The sequence below is a fragment of the Tachypleus tridentatus genome, chromosome 13 (assembly GCF_004210375.1).
Source record: "Tachypleus tridentatus isolate NWPU-2018 chromosome 13, ASM421037v1, whole genome shotgun sequence".
Taxonomy (NCBI): Eukaryota; Metazoa; Arthropoda; class Merostomata; order Xiphosura; family Limulidae; genus Tachypleus; species Tachypleus tridentatus.
In genome coordinates, this window is record NC_134837.1 from 228969249 (window position 1) to 228990821 (window position 21573).

A 21573-nucleotide genomic window follows, 5' to 3' on the forward strand; every position below is an offset into this window, starting at 1 on the left:
ACATGTGTCCCTCATGGAAGATTGTTATTTATTTCACTTAATCTAATCTAAAAATATCCTTATTTTTACATTTTAGTTGCTTTTATAATTATACATAAAGAATACACATAAAAACAAGAAATAAATGCTAATCAAATCTTTTTTATTGCTTTCAGTTGTCAAAGAGAGTCAACTCTTAATTTTTTATACTACTCATATATTGCAATTAATTTTTATTTAATTAAATAATGCTCAAACCAATATAGACTAAAAACATGCAAAAACTGGATAAATTTTCTTGCCTCTTAAAAACTTTTCTGATTTTCTAGTTCTGCAATAACGGTTATTACAAATTTATCCAGGCGAGTTGCTAAACTTTCTCACAGTAACAATGTTGGTACACTGAGTGAAACTGACACTTGACCGTTCAGAACATAACCACCTTAGTGGGCTCAGCAGATAGCCCAATGTGGCTTTTTTTTATAAGAAAACAAACTCAGAACATAACATTATACAACACAGCTTTTGAAAGATCAAAACTTTGAGTTTCTATTGGTTACAGATAATACACAGTTAAACATAAAAGAAAACTATAACAAAAACAGAAAAAGAGGATGTAAGGGAAGGTATACCAGGAGGGATGTGATTTTCTGTTTATATCTCTGTAACCAAACAAAATTAGAGGCTATAAAAATTGCAGTTTATACGAGTAATTGCAGTATTATGTGGAACAATTTATGTTTAATTTGGTACATTTTTAAAGGGTGGTGGATAAAATAAAAGTTGCAATATGTGTCAACCTAGGGGAAATTCGGGATTTTTAGAAATATTTTAAAATTAAGAACATATAATTTATATACTATTAAAATATGGATTATTAGTTAAGATTTTATGGTATACTGACTGAAAATGGCTTAAGGAAAAAGTAGTTTAATAAAGTTTTGAATGTAAGACACTAAAACTTTGTGTCATGTGCAGTAAAAAATACCTGGGTGTATAAGGTTATATCTTACAACCATGAAGTTTCATGAATTAAATTAGGCTTCTAGTTTATAATCACACCTATATATCATACAGTTGAAACAAATTATTGGTTGAAATAGGTATTTATATATGTACATACCTTATCAACAAGATTGTTTATCCAAAGCTGACACTGGGGCTTACCGAAGAACTGTATGTTACAACCATGACAATTTATTCATGTGGTTACTCTTTAGTTGGTTATACACACCCTAGTACAAGGACTGTGTATTTACTCTTTCAGTTTTTCCTATACATCGTTTTACCAAGACTGTGTATCCATAAAGTTAGTATTTCAGTTGATTATGTTCAACACCCTTTTTCCAAGACTGTGTATAAATAAAGTTACTCTTTCAGTTGATTATGTTCAGCACCCTAGTACTAAGACTGTGCATCCATGTAGTTAGCCTTTTAGGTGTTTATATACATCTCTGTACCAAGACTGCATATCCATGTAGTTTTTTAGTTTGTTATACACATCCTAGTACCAGTACAGTTTATCTGCATAGTTAGACATAGTTTATCATATCCTTATCAAATATAGTTTATCTGTGAAGCTGGCCATAATAGTTAATAATTCATTATCTTGAAAAACTATAAAACCTAATACAATCAAGACATTCTTCCCATGAAACAGGTTTGTAGTTTACTCTGTTGTATAACCACTGTTATAACAGTGCATCCAAAGACTTCAGTGGGAAACTTGTATACCTCACTGTTATGTAGTTAATAAATATTTTTGCATGTGCTGCTAACAGGTGGATCTATTACAGAAGGTTTCATCCAGATTCATGTGAATATTAGATGCATTTCTGTAGAAAGTGTATCTGCTGACAACACTGGAATCAAGACAGTAAAGTTCACAGCTACATGTCACAAGTTAATGCTTTATGAATGTCTGTTGCGATGATGAAATCAATTCAGGAAATACCTGTTTTTTGTTTTTTTTAAGAAATTAAGTTGCACTTGCTTGGTTATATGCTAGTGTGTAATACTTTATATAGTTGGTTATTTAGCTTTTCATTGGAGTGGTTGTGAAAATGGTTTATAAATAAGAAGTAACTGAAAATGGCTGACTAGGGTTGTTTCAACTCGCCTTTTGAATACCACATAGACTAGCATATGTGGTGAATACAACACAGATGTAGAGACGAGCTTGCCTGTGGAATATACCATAAAGACTAACTTGTTGAATATCATATGAGTGGCCCTAAGAATTGCTTCATATTATTATACTAGCTAGAATACCTGTCCCCTGGATAGAAAGTATGTAAATTTATGTTTAATGAAAGGTTATCTTAAGGGCTGAAAACTTTCTTATGAAATGGTAATTACCTCTTCTCCAAGATTAGATATTCTCATTCAGGTCTGCCCTCTATATGCAAACATTTTCTTTAGGTACAAGGGCTGTTAAAAAAATACGCAGACTGTTTGAATTGTGCGGCTCCAGTTGGTTCCAGGGGAATCCGCATGGTATCGCTAGGTTTGCACAGATCAGCTGATTACGACATCATTTTCCGATTGCATATATCTTCATTTGTGTATTAGCTATGCAGTTGTAAGTGAAGTGCGATTTTTTCGTTTGGCAGATTTCAGAATGAATGACCTGAAGGAGCAACGACTTGCTGTGAAATTTTGTGTTAAACTTGGAAAATCTGCGACTGAAACTTTTGCTATGCTTAACACGGCTTACGGTGATGTTGCTATGAAGCGTACGGCATGTTTCAAGTGGCATGAACGTTTTAAGGATGGTCGACAGTCCATTGAAGATGATGAGCATCCTGGACGTCCTTCCACGTCAACTGACGACCCACTCGTCGACAAAATCAACACCCTGGTGCGAGCAAATCGACGTCTGACTGTCAGGGAGCTTGCTGAAGAGTGTGGGATATCAGTTGGATCTTGTTACGAGATTTTGACCGAAAAATTGAAGATGCACCATGTTGCTGCGAAATTCAGCCCTCAGAACTCGTGAGTTTTTGGCTAAACACTCAATCACTGTTCTTCCCCCCCTATTCACCTGACCTTGCTCCTTGCGATTTTTTCTTGTTCCCCAAGCTCAAAAGACCCTTGAAAGGAAGAAGATTTGAGACGATTCCTGAGATTAAGGCAAATGCGACGAAGGAGGTGGAGGACATTACAAAAGAAGCGTACCAGGAGTGTTTCAACAAGTGGAAACACCGTCAGGATAAGTGTGTGCGTTGGGGAGGAGAGTACTTTGAAGGGGTCCCAGACCTGTAACTTCTAAATAAAGTACATTTTGTTTTATGATGTCAGTCCGCGTATTTTTTAAACAGACCTTGTATGCTACAAGCCCTGCACTTCCTCCCTCATTGAAATTAGTAATTTCAACTAGCCATTCATGTAAATGATCAAGTATCATTTATCAAACAATAGTAGCATAGCATAGCATGTTCATGTGAAGCATGTGACCCACTCTACACTCCTCTACTAAACTTTCACTTCTCGTTTGGCAGTGTTTGAGTTCAGATGCATTTTTTTTTATTTGTTTGTTGTTGCACATTTGACTTTGTTTTTCTTATGATTTGTTTATCCAGGGTCTTTTTTATATTTATCTGTTAATTCATTGCTTTATTTCTTCACTGAGCTTTTTTGAAACGTTTCTGTGCAATGCCCCAACCACTTCAGAAGTTACAAGAGCAACTAGCATTTTTTGCAGGCCGTAGATGCAGGTGACCCAACAATTCATTTATTTGATGTTGCACCTCGAGTGGTTGAATGTTAAAGGGTTCAACTTTTCTCCCTGGACTTTGCCATGGTTCATATTGACACTGCTAAGCCTTTGCTGGCTGACAAGGATTTTGTTCATCTTTTTTTGCCTCTAGAATTTTCCAATCATTCCCATTCCCAATCTGGAGATTTTCATTGGTGTTAGTCTGTCTTCTTGAAATTTCAGTCTCAAGCTTATGTTGTTTTATTTTTTTTATCTCTTATTTCTTTTTCACCTTATTTTCCACTTACATGTAATATTTTACAACCTTTGGATTTTCTTCCCTCCCCTGATATTCAGGTTATTGCTATTCTGTTAACTTTGCATTTTCATGAGGAGATTAGCTTGTTGCTTCCCCCCTCTCCCAAGGATGTTTTATCATACGGTGGACTATGTTTTTTGATCAGCTGCTGTTTTTTTTTAACCTTTTGGGGGGCGATCCTGAATTTACTGTTCATCTTGCACATCATACCCTTCCCTGGTATTTGTTTTCCTTACATAAGTTTCAGAAAATCTCCACAGATTTTCCAAGGGATTTTTCCAATACCCTTCACTTTCTCTCCTCTACTTTAGCCCATATTTCATCCTCAACTTTGGCCTTACATATGTGGTTTCGTTGTTATTGGAACCTTTGAGGTAGGGACTCAGTTTTGACTTGGGGAATTTAACTCTCCATATTTCTTGGGGTATTGTGTCTTTCTTCTTTCCTGAGGCTTCATATATTTGCTCCAGTTCCTGACAGTATCAAGCCCTGAGTGATAGTAGTTTGACCTTACTACTTTTGTGTCCAGTTTGTCTCTGTTGGAACCTCATAGGCTACCTATTCCTTAAAACTCTTCCCTGTTCCTGTAGTTCTGGGTACTTCTTTTGGTGGATTTCTTTGATGGGGTACCACTTATTGCTGATAACTACCTTGAGAGTTCAGGTACTGTGGGAGCTCAACTGTTGGTATTCTTACCTTGCTGGCTAACCTTTGTCAACAATCAGTTGGTGCAGTCTTTTCAAAAGGGATTTTATCTAGTTTTCTTTCTCTTCTCATTTCCCATTTCATTTCCTCTTCCTTGAGATCCCATGACATACCAGCATCTGTCAGACTTAATTTGTATCAAGTATGTTCCATAAATTTTCTTGTATTGTACAAGCTTCTGCTCATTACATAAAGTCTCTATGGTTACAATTCATGGATGTTGGGCTCCTTTTTGCTCATACCAGGCAGGTATTGACCACTCATACTCACCATTTCCATTCTGTAGTAACTCTAGGGACTGGTTGTTGAAAGAGGTTCTTACTTTGACTCACCCAATCCCTCTGTACTTGAGAGTCTTCTTTGACACCAACATCAGTTGAATTTACATTCTCTTTTACGTCTGTATTTCATTGACCTTTTAGTTCATAACGTCTTCTCAGCTTGTCCAGTTATTGCTTCTAATGGAATCTTGCTCAGAATCATCTTTTGCCACCATTTATCTTCCTCTTTCCCTGAGAAATGATCTGCAGTGATGGCTGGATTAAGGCCATAAATCAACTGGTATGCCACTTCCTCCCCTGCATGCAGTTATCCATCTCCTCATCAACATTCTTCTTCAGGGTTGGAGGCTTGGATTAATCATCATGAAGGTTCGAGCCATTGGCTTGCAGACAAGACTGTCTTGCTTATTTATGTTTACTGTCCTGTTGTAGTTCGTCAGGCATAACATTACGTCTTTTCTCTTGCCTGTTGCCATCTGGTGGTGGTTCTTTCAGACAATTCTATGATGGTGGTTCTTATCAACCATGAACGGGGCATCTGGCACAACTATCTCTGTTTACAGACTTTGAATCTTTTGTATTGAGCCTGTCACATTACATTTGACTCATGTCATGTGCTGGGTGCTTTCAATCTATTTGCAGATCATCTTTTATGCCTGGGACAAATCTCTCCTATAGTCATTCAGGAACCTTTGCCTTTGAGGGAGTTCCACCCAACCATATGCATTTGACATAGACGTCAATACATGGTTGCCCCTTTTTGGTTACTTGTACCTCATCCACAGGCTGTGGCTGTAATGCCTTCAACCAGGATTGGTCTCTCATATATTATTATGGGCACCCTCCCATCTGATTACTTCATTGGATGATTTTTCTGGTACACTCTACTCCTTGTCAGGTCCTCCTAATTACACTCCATTGGCCAGCACAACCTTGGTGTTCAAGTCTCTAATATTTTTCTTTATTTACCTTCTTTCCATGTTAACCTCAATCCCTTGCACCACATACTAGTTTCCTTCTTTCTATGTTAACCTCAATCCCTTGCACCACATACTAATTTCCTTCTTCTCTCTCTTTATGCCTGGTTTTTGTCTGGTCATTAGCAGAAGTTCCAGCCTCATGTATAGAGTTACTTTCCTGTTAACTCCCATTCAGTCATCTTCTTTGGAAGTGTTTCTGCACATGTTGCAAGTCTTCCATTGATGGTCAGCTGGCAGGGTATTTCTTGCTGACTGTAGTTTGGGTGGCATAATTTTTCATCTGCCTCTTTGACTGTGGGTCTTCATTCTTCAGGCTTGTACATTCCTTCTGGATTCAGAGGCTTTCTAGATGTCCTCCCCTTCCAGATATGGTTATTACTGTAGTTTTCCATGCTGACTTTACCTCCATTGGATCCATTTTCCTCATGCTCTTTGTTTCAATTGTTCATTAAGACATATTTCCTTGGTCTACAGATATTGTTTGTCTGATTTGTTTTCTGTTGACATTTCATGTACCCATAATCACCCTATCTATTTTCTCCTTTTATCCAAGTCTGTGGTGGTTCAGGAGTGTTGCTCCTCCTTTTCTTTTATTTCCTATTTTCCCTCTCCCATTTTTTCCCTCATCTGAACTTCAGTAGTCAATGTGTCCAATCAGGGATCTCATATGTGATATTGCAGGTACAGCTACCATCTGGGGTATATGTAACCATTTTTGTATTCCCTGGTAATTCTCCTTCCTTTGTGATCTTTCCCCTTCTCCTTTAAGAATTAAATCTGTTTTCTGGTTCATTTGACCTTCTCCTTTTTACCTTCTTCATCTTTTATCTTATTCTGTATTTCTTTTCTTCCAATCTGTCTTGGTGCAGATAGCCCAGTTGCTTTGCACCATAAAATGCCAAACTTGCCCACCCACCCAATTTGTCTTCTCACATATTCCCTCACTTGTTGTCTTTGTTTTCCATTGGAGGAGATTCTCCATGCTTTCATGTGAATAGCATGCCTAGTTTGTTCATTTCCCACTATCTTCATCACATCGTGCTTTCATTCATATAATGATTTTGTCTCCCACTTGATGCCATATTCTAGAATTCATTGCTACTTTACTTGGTAAGTTTTTATTCATTTTCCCTCTTTTTCAGGGGCCTTTTATGCTTCTCTTTTTCACTCTTTGGTGATTGGTGCCTGATTAGATATTCTGTAATTTCAAATCGATAAACCATGTAGACTTGTTATGTGTTGTCCAAAGCTCTGCATGCTCACCATAGAGATGGGGTATTTTACACAATGGCTGAATGGTTATCTAATTTGTGGTAATTACTTCATAAATATGTCTGTTCTGGATCAGTATCACCAATGGATTGCATGGGTAAAACAGAAGGGGATAGCTGCATATCCCTGCCATGCCTTGAGTTAATAACTTGGTAGAGTCTGCTTTTCGAAATAGGGTTTCATGGTCATCCATTGCACTGTCACAGATGATGATGCTTCTTTAGACTCTCCAATGCATTTGCATTCTTCTTCTTCGAGTAGAGTATGAGAGTCCTCACCACTTTCCAGTTCTAAGCTGTGGGTGTGGTTTACTGTGGAAGCACTCTCTTGAATAGGTTGTACAAAAAAATTTTGCTATAAGCATTTAGTTGAGAGTAGGCAAAAGTTTTTCTGCTTGTGTAAATAGAATGTGGCTTCAGCAGGACATTCCATCCCAACTGGAGTTGATTCATTACACGTGCAACTTGCAACTTTTATGAGTCTTTGTTTTACCCTCACATGGATGTTGGTTCCCAGAATTTAGGTGTTCAGTTTGACTGAATCAGTCAATACAAATCCTCATACAAGTTGAATCTATGTTCTTAATTTGAGACAGCCAGTCCCAGCTTGCTATAGTGCAGTGATTCTTGTATAGTACTTAGTAATTGGAATGGGTCTTAAATTTTTCAGTACAGGCTCAGCCTATACGACTGACCATGTGACCTCTTTGTACCCATTTAAAGTATTTTTAGATTGAGTGCTTCTTTAAATATGGTATGTATATCCTCATGACATTTGGCAATCTTTCAGTTAATTTTAGGTACAGTTTAATTTAAGACAGTTAATTTTGTCTTTTAGGTACAAAAAATCGTATTTTTTAGTGAAGTATTTTTAATAAAATAAAACAAAGATTTGTCCATAAATATATTGAGTATTTATTTTTAACAATCTGTGTAAGTAATTTTCATACTAAAATTAAAATTACTTTTCCTCGTATGAAAAATCTCACATTTCTTTTGTGTATCCCTAAGATCTCCTAAATGCATTTCAAACATTTTTTATTAATAAAAAATTCATGAAAATAATCTAAAGCATTTTTTGTGCTACAGCTTGAAATGGTATTGGTCAATTTGACTGGCCTTGTAATCATGAAAAAAAATCTAAATCTAAATTACTTTTTTTTCTTACTATAACTTTAAATTGTAACATGCAATTACTGTCATTTATCTTAAATTTGTAACATTATACATTTATCTTTTATTAAATTTTATTTTTATTGCTCTTTGAACAATTTCTAACTATTCGCTGTGCTGTGATCAGTTTTAAATCATTTAGGGCATGTGCATCTCAATGTATTGAATTACAAGCTATTACAACTAGTATAAATAGTTTGCATGCATGCCTCATGAAATATTGTTGTTATTATTATTATTATACTTTTTACTTAATCTAATCTTAAATAACCTAAAAAGATTCCTGTTTTAACATTTTAGTTACTTTTATAATTATACATAAAGAAGAAACAAGAAAGACAAAAATACTTTTTCAATCTTCTATTTTCTTGCTGTTGGTTGTTGAAGAGAGTTGACATTAATATTTTATATTATACAGTATTATACTTAATAATTTTTATATAATTAAATAATGCACTGAACAATATAGACTAATAACAAGCAAAAAGTAGACAAATTCTAATACCTTTCAAAATTTTTCTGGCTTTCTATCTCTGCGACAACAGCTGTTACAAATTCATCCAAGCTAGTCATTAACTTTCCCATAGGAACGATGTTGGTACTCTTAGTGAAATTGACATTTATCCATTCAGAACATGGTGTCATACAATGTCATTTGATAGATGAAAACCATGATTTTCTATTAGCTATAGGTAATATATAATTAAAGGTAAGAATGATCCATTAACAAATTACAAAAGAGAAGATGTGACAGGTGGCTGTGGCAGGAGGGGTCTGATTTTCCATTTAATATTTCTGTAACCAAACAGAACTGAAGCCTGTAAAAAATGTGGTTTGTCTGAGCAGTGAAAACTTCATAGGCAATAATTTACATTTTATTTTGTACTTTTCAAGAGGTGGTGGATAAAAAATATAATTAATGACATGTTAAGAGAAAATGTTTCACACTGGTGGAAATTTAGGATTATTTAAAATACTTCCTTGTAGAATTAGGAGCTTAAAACTTAAGTAATGTTAAAAAATGGATTATTAAACTATAAAACTTTGTGTCGTGCACATTAAAAGATACCTGTGGTGACAGGTTTAATCCCCAGTTACTGATTTTCATTCTACCATCTCGTGGTTGTCAGTATCAAAGTGGAGAAAGTTTTGGATGTAGTTGACTTGTATAGTATATTGTCCAATGCACCCTAGTTACTTTACATCTCATAATTTCTGCCCTAGTGTTTACTGAATTATACAAGCAGACAAAAAATGTACCTGGCTTATAAGTGGTGTGGTTCCCCTCCTCTGATCTGTGAGGTATCCTAGAAATGCTTTTGGGGGTGCTTTCATTATTATCTTGCACTGGTCATCCTCCTCCTCAGTGTAAGATTCTAGCTAATCTTGTGAGAGGCAGTACGTACTGTATTGGGTCATACATTTTCAGTGCAGGAAAATTATATTACCAATAGGTACTTACTTTTCTTGCACTTCCTTTCCATTTGTCTGGTACTCACACTTTCTGTTAAATTTCAAAGTGAATATTCAGAAGAGGAGTATGGAGGGAATTACATGTGCCATGTGAACATGCTATGCTATTATTGGTTGATGGACAACACATGAGAGTCATGCTGGAGTATATTAATTCCAACTGGGGAGGTGGGTGGGGTCAGTGGGCACTGAAATATTCTTTTTTCTTATGGATCCTCCAAATAAAAACTTTAAATAGTGAAAAAACAGTCCACAGGTAAACAGTCATGTCTTGAAGATTCTGAGCAGCAATCTTTAATATCTGTTGTACCTCATTTTCTTATACTACATTCTTTTTCAGGCAAACCTGTAGGGCAGGCAGGTGTCTCCCTTTTTTATGAGAATGGACTAGAGGGACTTGCTGGCTCTCCAACGTCAGTAAAGAAGCTTTGCTCTGGTGAAATATTGGTGGAAACATCCACATCTCAACACAGTGAACTCCTCTTGCATTCAAAGGCAACTGGGGATATACCTATTGAGGTTATGTCTCATACTACTTTGAATTAATCATGAGGAGTTATTGTTGAGAGGGATTTGAAGAGCATTCTGGAGTCAGAGATTCTTGCTGGTTTCTCCACCCAAAAACTTTCTGCAGTGAGGTGTACCTTCACTCACAAAGATGGAATTATGATGCTGACCAATGTCTTCATTCTGAAATTTACATAACCTGCCTTGATGGTGGCAGGTGGACATGGTGATCTTAATTGCAAGGTACAGCCATACATTCCAAACCCTCTCAGATGTTTCCAGTGTCAGCAGTCTGGTCACTTGAAGACATCATGTTGTGGTTCCTTGACATGTGCTCGTTGTGGTGGTAAGGACCACAATGCGTACGAGTGTGAAACAGACCATCATTGCATCAACTGCAATGGCTCTCACCTATCCTACTTTTGTTCTTGCCCTAAATGGTTGGAAGAAAAAGAGAGGTGCAGTGTTTGAAGATGATTCAAAACATTACTTACCCTGAGGTTTGAAAGTTACTGTCCACCACTTCATCTCAGATATATGCTGCTGCACTTCATTCTACTACTACAGTAGGAGTGCAGACAGATCTGTGCCCCCAAAAGAATTGTTCTCAAACTGAATGAAAAGTCTTTTGACCTTCATGGTTAAAAATTGATGAATTAATGTCAACACCCATCTCTGTCCTTAACGTACATTCCAGCAAATCCCAAGATCCACTTCCTTTGGTTTTGGGTACAGGCATTTCCTCAGGTACATCTTCTCCCATCCAAAGATGCAAAACAATCAATCGTTCATGTCCTCAATCACTGAAATCCTCTTCCAACAGCAAAGACTTGCCCAATCGACCCATGGCAGGATCCATGGAGGTTGACAGACCTTCCTTGAATAAAGACAATAAAGAAAAAAGATGTGGTCATAAACAGAAGGGTTCTCCATCCAGTTCACCTACACATAAATAAAAATGGCCACCTTGATACAATGGAACTGTTGAGGTTTATGTTCTAATCTGGATGATACCAAAGTACTGATTGCTTCCTACCATCCTGTTTGTCTTTCCTTACAGGAAACATTTTTGAAACCTGCTGATAGTCACCTTTCGACAGTTTTCTTTGTACAGAAATGACAGGCTATGTGAGGGATGAGGACATGGAGGGGTGGCACTGTTGGTTGATCAGTATGTGCCTATCCTGATTTTGCTACTTGACACACCCTTGGAGGCTGTAGTCACCTGTGTTTCCTTGAGTCGTACCATCACTCTTTGTTCTCTCTACCTATTGCCTGGAGAAACCTATGATCAGTCAGTTGTTTATGCTCTCATTTAACAGTTGCCATCTCCCTTTTTTAACCTGGGGGACTTTAATGGACATCTTCTCCTCTGGGGAAGTGCTGACATTGATGGAAAGAGTTGTTGTGAAGAGCATATGCTTTCTGATCACAACCTTTCTCTTTTCAACCCGGATCATTGCCGATACTCTAGGTGAAAGCTTTTGCCGAGTATCTAGCACTTCTGCTTCTCAACCTCCACCATCTTAGCCATCAAGACTTGAACAGAGTGATCATCTGTTTTCTTTCAAGCTGATTGTCTCTTTGATTATAATTAATTGTTCCTTTACACTGGTGGGTCTCAAACTGGCCCTTCACTGGTCTTGCAGTACATCAGTCGGACCTGATGATGTACACTACAAAATGCTACACCATCTATCTCCTGCTTCTCTTGCTATTATTCTGAGTGTTTTTAACTGGATGTGGCAGGAGAATGTTTTTCCTGATGCCTGGTGCCAGGCTATTTTCCTACCTTTCTCTAAGCCTGGGAAGGATCCCAAGATTCCTTCAAACTATCATCTAGTTGCTTTGACGAGCTGTCTTTGTAAGATCTTAGAGAGGATGGTTAATGCTTGTCTTGTTTGGTTCCTCAAATCAAACAACTTCTTCTCGTTTACCCTTTGTGGGTTCCAATGACAGTCCTCTGCTATGAGTCACCTGATTTGACTTGAAACGTCAATCAGAGAAGCCTTTCTCAAATGATACCTTGTATCAATATTCTTTGACATTGAGAAGGCTTATGATACAACATGGCATTATAGCATTTTGTGAGACCTCCAATTATATGAGTTATGTGGCCACTTGCCCATTTTTATTAAACATTTTTTAATGGACAGGAGATCCCAAGTTCGTGTGGGTGTGACACTTTCCAGTTCTTTTCTACAGGAACTTGGATTTCCTCAGGGCTGTGTTTTGAGTGTCACACTTTTCAGTATAAAGATTAAAGCCATCACTGAACAACTCCCACTTACTGTTGCTAATGGGCTCTATGCCAACGACTTTCACATCTCATGCCAGTCGTTGAACATGAAGAATATTCAGTAGCAGCTACAGACTGCCCTCAGTTGTTTTCTGAAGTGGACCACAGCAAACAGTTTTAACCTTTCTCTCTCCAAAATTGTTTGCATTCACTTTTGCTGCCAACGGGGTATTCACTCTGATCCTGTTTTAGTGACATTATGCTGCCTGTGGTTCCCGAGACAAAGTTCTTGGAGCTTATCTTTGACCGTAAGCTGACTTTTATACCACACATCAAACAGTCACGGGTCAAATGTACAAGATCACTGTACATCCTCTGTGCCCTCTCTTCCACCATTTGGAGAGCAGATCAATGTTCTATGTTAAAGATATATCGTGCTCTTATTCGATTGAAATGAGACTATGGATTACTGGTCTATGGCTGTCCTTTAAGATGCTGGACCCTGTTCATCATCAGGGACTTTGACTCTGCACTGGGTCTTTCCACACTTCCCCAGTTCAGAGCTTATATACAGTCTCTCTAACCTTCTCTTCACCTCTGCCGTTTGCAGCTATCTTTATGCTTCAAAACTTCATTCCTTAGCAAAGCATTACACTTGGGGTTGTGTTTTCCTTCCTCAGTGGTCCATGCTTTTTGCTCTTTTTGGCTTTCATATCCAGGAGCAGTTGGATTAATTGGGTTTGTCCTTGCATAACATTGGTGTATCCAGTGATCAGCCTATCCCACCCTGGCTTATTACAGTCCCCAAATGTGACCTGTCTTTAAATCATCTGAGAAAAGCAGATGCTTTCGATTGGAAATACTGTCTATTTGCTGAACCATCCTTCCATTTCTGTTTATACAAATGCTTCGAAATCAGGTGACTCTGTGGGCTCAGCCATGGTTTTTGTGGTTTGGTGGTTGTGTGTGGAATCTCCTCTACAGCTTCTGTGTTCACTGCTCAACTGCACACCATTTCTCTTGCCCTGGATCACATATAAACTAAGCAGTACTCAAATTGCACTATTTATACTGATTTGCTTAGTTCTCTACTGGCCCTAGAATCACTTCATGTAAGTTCTCACCCTATTCTTGCTGATATTGAAAACTAAATGGCCCATTTCTTTTTAACATCTACTTCTGAATACCAGTATGACCTGCTTTTGCACTATCGCTGCTGTGCCTGTTCCACACATGGACTATGGGTCCTGTATTCAAGGCTTGGCTCCATGCTTGTTGGCAGTCAACTTGGAGTGAGCAATGTGAAAACAAGCTTTTTCAAATAAAATCCTTTATTAGACTTTGGCTTTCTTACTTCAGTGAGGATCAGAAAGAGGAAGTTGTTCTAACTAGACTACTCATTGGTCACAATTTTTTACTCATCGTTTTCTTTTTTCTGGGAGTGGTGCACTAATGTGTGTTGTCTGTGTAACACTCAGGTCACAATGAGTTACATTTTACTGTCTTGCCATTGTTATGACTCTCAATGACTGCACCATTTTAAGTGTTTTGTCCCAAAGTTTATTCATAATGTTAGACAGTGTTATTGGGGATGGTGACACTGTCCACTTACAAGATGTTTTTAGTTTTTTAAAGGCCATAAATCTTTTTAGTGTTATTTAAGTTTTTTTAAATTTATATCTAAGACCTTTTTAATGTGATTCCTTTTTAAGAATGAAAGTACGTTTAGTTCAATTTGAAATTAGAAAGTGGCCGTAACTTTAAGTAACTCGAAACCAGAACTGGAAAGACCAACTTCAGGTGACTAACGCTGCTGTGTGAAGTTACCCATTAGTCATCGTGGTGAGTTATAATTAAAATTTTGCTACGAGTCTTTTAAAACTTGTACTACTTTACTTTCTGAAAATGGCCATAATGTCAAGTAACTTGAAACCAAGATTGGAAAAGCCTACTTCAGGTGACTAATGCTGATTTTTGAAGTTACTTATTAGTCAATCTGGCAAGTCATGATAATTAAAATTATGCTGCAGAAAGTTCTTTACAACTTCTATTACTGTAGTTTTTCTCTTACCACTCTAGACTAGATGTAAGTATTGGATTTAATGCAATTTATGTTTTTAATTCAAAAATTAAACATTGTTTTGTTTTTACCTTAATTTCCTTTTATGAATTTTACTAAATTTACTTTAATTTTAACTCTTTGCTGGTTGTTTGGGGCTATAAAATACCAAACCAACCAACCAACTTTACACTTTCCACCTATGACAGTTTAACAGTGAAATTAGGTATGTTTATTATGTGTTACACTATGAATCCTATTGCTGTGTCAATTTAACCATGAAATTAGGCATGCTTTTTACTGTGTGCTGCAGTTTGTATACCTTACTTACATCCATGACAGATTAACCATGAAATTAGGCAAGTTGTGTTTTATGTACTACAGTGTGTACAGTACATCCATAATATACATACCTTGAAATTAAGCATGTTGTTTATTATGTACTTGAGTGTGTATTGTTACATCCATGACAGATTAACCACAAAAATTATGGATGTTGTGTATTAGGTACTACAGTGTGTACCCTACAGTTATGACAGATTATTGATAAATTTAGATGTGTAGTTTGTGATTTACAAGAACTGTATTTCCTACAGAAAAGGCAGTTTAAGGGACTTTTTTTTATTATGCACAACTACTGTACTATTGCATAGTTATACATTTAAATTCTCAACATAAGTTTCTTTTTATCTGTTAAAATAATGTTATTTCACTGTATCTTGTATGTTTTAATAAAAATATTTTGTCACTTTTTAGGTTCTTCAGCAACTTCCTGCCAAACACGATAAAATACAATACTGTCCTTTGTCTGACATCCAGAAAGATCACTATGACAAGCTTGTGGCAAAATTATCAAAAGAAGTAAGAGCTTGTTAAGAGAGATTTTTAATGTTTGTGTTTTTGGTAGTTATGTGTACATAACTTATTAAAAATTTAAATATTGATTCCAAAACCAGAGTTTTATTTTAGAAGGTATATTGAACATAGTATCTCATCTAAAATTAATTTTACAGTTTTAGTATTTTTGTTTTGTGATAAACTATAAAAATGGTTGAAATTGTAACAATAATGTGACCATCAGTTTTCATATTATAACTTAGTATGTTCTTTGTTTCTCCGTAAAAGTTGACAAGCTTTTGTACATCAAAAACCTTAATTTTCGATCAAGTATTTTTACTAAAAATTTGTCCATGAATACGTGGAATCAAAGTCGTGACTGCTATGTGTGCAAAGTGATTTTCATGTTAAAAGTAAATATAATTTTCTTTATCTAAAAATTTTCTATTTCATTTGTGTAGTCTCTAAACCCTCTTGAATAAATATCAAATTGTTTGAGCAAAACATTCTATCTTTTCTGTTATTTTGTATACCATAACTCTTTGTAGACCGAGTTGATTTGATTGACACTTTAACCACCATAAAAAAAGAAAATACCTAAATTACCCTTTTCTTCTTCTAAACTAATTGCAGATTGTCACAAAAACCTATAGTTGTTTATCCTAAATAATTTAAAGAAGCTCATAACTCTTTACATCTGTTTGTACTTAATTTTATTGTTTTATTGCTATTTCAACCATTTATTATTAATAATCTTGCCACACAAGTTTAAACCACTAAACAAATGCTTAGTTCATATTACTTTATATGAATTACGTAAAACATGAGCTGCTTGTGAGCATACCATGTGATTTTCTTTGAAATGTATTTAGGAGGATTTCAGGAATAACACAAATAAAATTTGAGGTTTTGGAGACGAAGAATAGTTTCTTTAATCATAGAATGAAATCACTTTGCACTCAGCCTAATGACAAAACAGACTCTGTTCCATAAACAAATCATTAGTAAAAATATTTCATTAAAAAATCTGATTTTTTGTGTACAAAAAAAACTTAGAATCTTTGCTAAAAGTCTCCCGTATTTTGTGAAGACACTCATGCTGTATCAAAAGTTTTAAAGTTCAAATTCTTAATGTGTGCAAATGTGTAGATGAACTTGTGTAGCTGAGCCCATTGTGAAAGGGTTAATTTTATCTCTCATACCTTTTGTGAATCAATCTGGTTTTTACTTGGAGCTGACTTTTTCTTTCTCTAAGGAATGTATTTATTTTTAATATTGAAAATATTTTTTTCAAAAGTGTTTCACATTTGCTCAGTGTCTCCAAACAACCCAGCTGCTAAATTCACTACAGGTAGTTCTTGTTACATCTCTTAAAAATTTGATTTTTGAAATTTGGAATCACAATATCATTATTCCTGATTTCATATGCAGCAAAGCATCAAATCTAATACAACAATGATCCCCTGTACCTAGGTGTTTTCAGTATCCATTCTTTCAACCATTTCTATATTAGAAGTTAACAATAAACCTAAAATATCATTATTCTAGTATTTTTCTTTACCAATTTGTGAATAAATCAATCCAACTAGTCCTAGTTTAAAACTGTCCTTACCAGTAAGTTAATAGTCCTTACAAACATGTCAGACCCTTTCTCATTTAAGTGTAAACCATCCATTGCAAAAAAGGTTTTCTTCTGTCACTGAACTGGTTCCAAAAGTCCAACCAGCTAACCTGCTTATCCTTAAGTATTAATTTTAGCTTATAATTTAGCTCTAGTTACCTACTCAAAATTTTATCTCCATAATTAATTCTTGGCAGTATCCTTCACACAATTAATTTATGGCCATTAACTTTAAATACTTTTATCAACCCCTTGTATTTATTAATTAGCTCTTCCAACTTACTGTTCTCTGTATTTTTAATTCTTACATGCACAACAAAAACTGCATTGTTGCCAGTCCCCTTTATTATATCTCTTGTTCTGTCAGTTATGTTTTCCATCTTTGCCCAGGGTAACATATTCTAATTCTTTTCTCCTTATTTACCCCATAAACTATTCTATTCACATGTCGTGTCAAGGAATGACCTAAAATTATAAGTATAACCTCTTTAAGTTCATTATCCATGTTCTTTTCAATCATTTTGCTTTCCTTCCTTCTAGAAGTTCATCATCTATATAAGCTGAGGGCTGAAATCTGTTGCTCAATGGAATAGGATCTTTACAATTAATTTCACTGCTGTAAATCATAATATTACCCTTTCTAACTTCCTGAATGTCATTCATAGTTGTAGTTGTTGCCTCTTTTGCATGTAAAAGCTTAAGCTCCTCTTGAAGTACTGCTGTCATTTCCCACCTTTTATTCTTCTCTTTATCTGTTGCCTTAACTTTAGTTAGGATTGCCTTCACCTTTTCCTCCAGTTTGAAAACTTTATATATAAACTGAACATCTTCACCACAAGCTTTCAACTATATTTATTAAATAAAACAGTGTATTTAATTAACTTACAATCTCACTACAAATTGAATAATAAGTAAACCTAAAAAACTGTTACATCTACTAATCCTAATCTAATGTTATACTACTTGTTACACTATTAAATTCTAAATTAGGAGTTTGTACCAACTATTTTAGTCCCCAATCATACTGAATCTAGTTATTTTTTTTATTTAACTCAAATTTCTGAAGAGAAAAATAATAAAACCAAATAACATTAAAAAATCCACAATATCTTAAGAACTTAGTTTTCTAATTATTATACTTCAAAGAGGAATAGTAAACAAATTAAATACCTCAAGAATAAATCTCATAATTTTTATACTTAGAGAGATTAAGGATATTTTTTTTAAATTTCTTTATAAAATTCAAAACTTAAATTTTAGTATAAGGTTTATACTTGGTAATAAAGTAATTTAATCAAATTGTAAATGTAACTCTGTTAAATTATGTAAGAAGGACCTACTTGTAGTGATATTGTTAATATTTTTGATTGCATAATAGTGTTTCTGGATTTGTTTACAAAGTTTACACTTTGGGCAAAATATTTAAGTTTTTTTAAATTGTTAAATATTCTTATTTCAATTCAACTTATTAAAATGATCCAGTGTGGTATTACTGTGGAAGACTTTAGATAAAACTTCCCTTGTTACCATAGTTGGTTAACTTATGAAACTTATGCAATAATGCTGTAAAGACATTTGAGAAAACTGTCTTGTTCTGTTATCCACAGTTGACTAACTTATTAAAATTTTAAATGAAAAACATTGTGAAAAACGTTATCTTGTGGTCCTGTATTTTGCTATTGTGAAGTAATTTACCCTCTCTGAATCAGAGGGATTCTGCAGATGTGTCAAGTGCACATCTATGGACCAAATTTTAAAATTTGTTTCATAATAATTAGTACCAAGAAATTTTTTATTTCAAAAATATTTTATAATTAATATTTTGAATTATTTTAACATTTGTTTAACTTAATTCATAAATAAAAATTGCAAAATGTTTAAACTTTCATTTTGTGCATGTTACAGCATGTGGTTGAACAATTAGTTATAAAGATCATCTCTGATAAAAGTTGTAGGCTGTGTCCAAATACAGTTGAATAAAGCAAATTATAAACTGTTTACATCAGTGTAGAGTAAATAATGTAGTTTGAGTTGTAATATATGGTTTGATGGTAGAGTTATTAGCCAGAGCTCCTGCATGAGTGAACAAAGGAATCTGATGAGTAGTGTAGAAGACTTAACAACAAAACACAGATTTGAGAAGTTTTTTATAAATATATATTTTTTATTCTTTGAAATGTCTTGTGTTTAATTATATCTGTTTGAAAGCTGCAGTAATTTTCTCCTATGACAGGATATTAGGTAAACATAGGTATGGTAAAGAATATTATAGGCAATTGCAAGATATTCCAGTGGTTCAGATTCTTACTTGTTGAATGTTAATTTTATGTGTATTTTTGTCAAATAAAAGAATTTTTTATTGAAAAGAATCTGTACTTATTAGAAATAAATTAGTCACATTGAAAGGTGAGTTTCTGGGTCATTAATAAAGCTTTGTCAGTCTTTAGTATTATCTTTTTATGATTTGTGGTTGAAAGTGATGAATACTGCAGTTTGCTAAGTAAAGTATCATTGTAAAAACAGCTGGTTTGGGTTGAGAAATTTTTTTTATGTAGAGGAGTGAACAACATAACGACCTTCTTTGTGAACCTGAGGATGAGGATATATATTTTTCTCTACAAGTGGGTTTTCTTGCCATTGCTGATGAAAGTATCAATGGAAAAGAAGCTAATGAATGTCAATCAATTTGAAACTGAGTGAATAAATAAAACTGTGCTTTCTCATAAACAGTGTCACACAATAAATTATGGAAAATGCAAAACCTAAGGATATAAGTACTAAATCAAATTTTATGAAAATATGTTTAAGTTAAAACTAGATATTATTTTGTAAGTTTGTGGTAAATTTCATGCAAATTTGGTAAGTGTTTGTAATATTAGATTGTGAACATCAGGAGGTATCAGTGATGCCCCTTTGTTTTTGAAACCAGGAAATTACATTACCATATGGTTGAAAAGACCATAGAGGAACAACTCTTGTAGTTCTATCATCATAATTGGTTAAATTATTAAACTCTACTTTGGTATGACAGTGCTAGAGAAGACAACAGAGAAACTTGACATTTATTCCTATCACTGGAATTGATTTATGAAACTATATTTTAATATGACAGTGCAGGAGAATACCTTAGAGAAACTTAACCTTTAGTCCTATCATTTTAGATGTTTCATTGTGGTATTGCATTCTTTATATATTTATTATGCAGCAGTGTAAGTAGACATTTTATTTGAATATAATTCATATATTCTCCATTGTAGCTGTAATGTGAAAATTTTATTTGCATTGCCATTCTCCAATGATGCTTAACAGCTTTTGTTAAAAGCCATTAATGTTGGCATTCCTAGTTGGAGAACCTTGTTTTCTTGATGAATGTTTATCTTAAGCTAATAAATTTTTTTGTTCTGTTTGATTAAATTTTCTCATTGTCATGCTGGAAGTACCAAACATAGACAATATTTTGACCAAATTGTTTTATTGTGTAATTTCAGGTTACTTATATTTTATTTACTGTTCCATATTTTATAATTTTTTCCAATAAATTACAAAAGATACTCTTTGAGCTAATAGCAGTGAAGAGGGTAATCATCTAAAAATAAGGTGTACAGATGCTAAAATTAAGAATTTTGTTCATTATCAAACTGTTTTATTAACAGTTTTTAAGTAAACTATAAAAGTTTTATTTTTAATTTATCAAAATTGATGTTTTATTTTTTTAAAAAGCATTTTCTAAAACTGTGTGAAATAGGTTTACTTTAATTATTATAAGATTTGAAAACAAGAAAACATTTACAATTGTTACAACAGAAGCATTTTTTAAGTTAAAAACATTCTTCTTTAAGCTATAACCTATATTTTTGTTTATCATTTTGACTGAAGGTGCGGGAAGGAAACCAAAATAATAAAAGCAAGTCAAGTTCTGGGATGATGATGCAACTGAGGAAAGCTGCTAACCACCCTCTTTTACTTCGAAACCATTATACAGATGAGAAGTTGCAGGAGATGGCAAAAGCAATAATGAAGGTAAAAAAGAAAACTAACTGAATGATGCTAAAGTGGTACCTTTCCTGATCTGAACTTGTTCTAATAAGTCTTGAAAATACTTGCTAAATGATGATCTGATAATGATTCTGGCTTTAGCTTATGAAAATAATAACCAAACAATGTTAAGCTCACAGATTCAATTATGTAAGTATTGAGCACACTTGGCACCTCATCATGTTATAGTTCATGTCTTTGTCTTTCCATGCTCTGTCTGTCAACTGTGCATTTTGACAATGGCCATGCAGTGTTGTTTCCATTGCAAAAGTCATTATGTTAATGCTATTGTGTCCATAAAATGCATTCCCTTCATGCATGATTTCATTATTTTAACATGTACAATAACAACAGCATACAAGTATATATTTACATATTCTAGTCACACAGAAATATG

The 21573-nt window shown here is 34.5% G+C and overlaps 1 protein-coding gene across 1 annotated transcript in view; it reads left to right on the top strand.

Moving 5' to 3' along the window:
* LOC143238590 (SWI/SNF-related matrix-associated actin-dependent regulator of chromatin subfamily A containing DEAD/H box 1 homolog) overlaps nt 1-21573 on the top strand; it is a 144169-nt gene that overhangs the window by 95434 nt on the left and 27162 nt on the right. Inside the window, exons 12-13 of the mRNA XM_076478952.1 lie at nt 15440-15544; nt 21018-21161. Of these exons, the coding sequence (XP_076335067.1) occupies nt 15440-15544; nt 21018-21161 (249 nt within the window). The remainder of the gene's footprint in view (nt 1-15439; nt 15545-21017; nt 21162-21573) is intronic.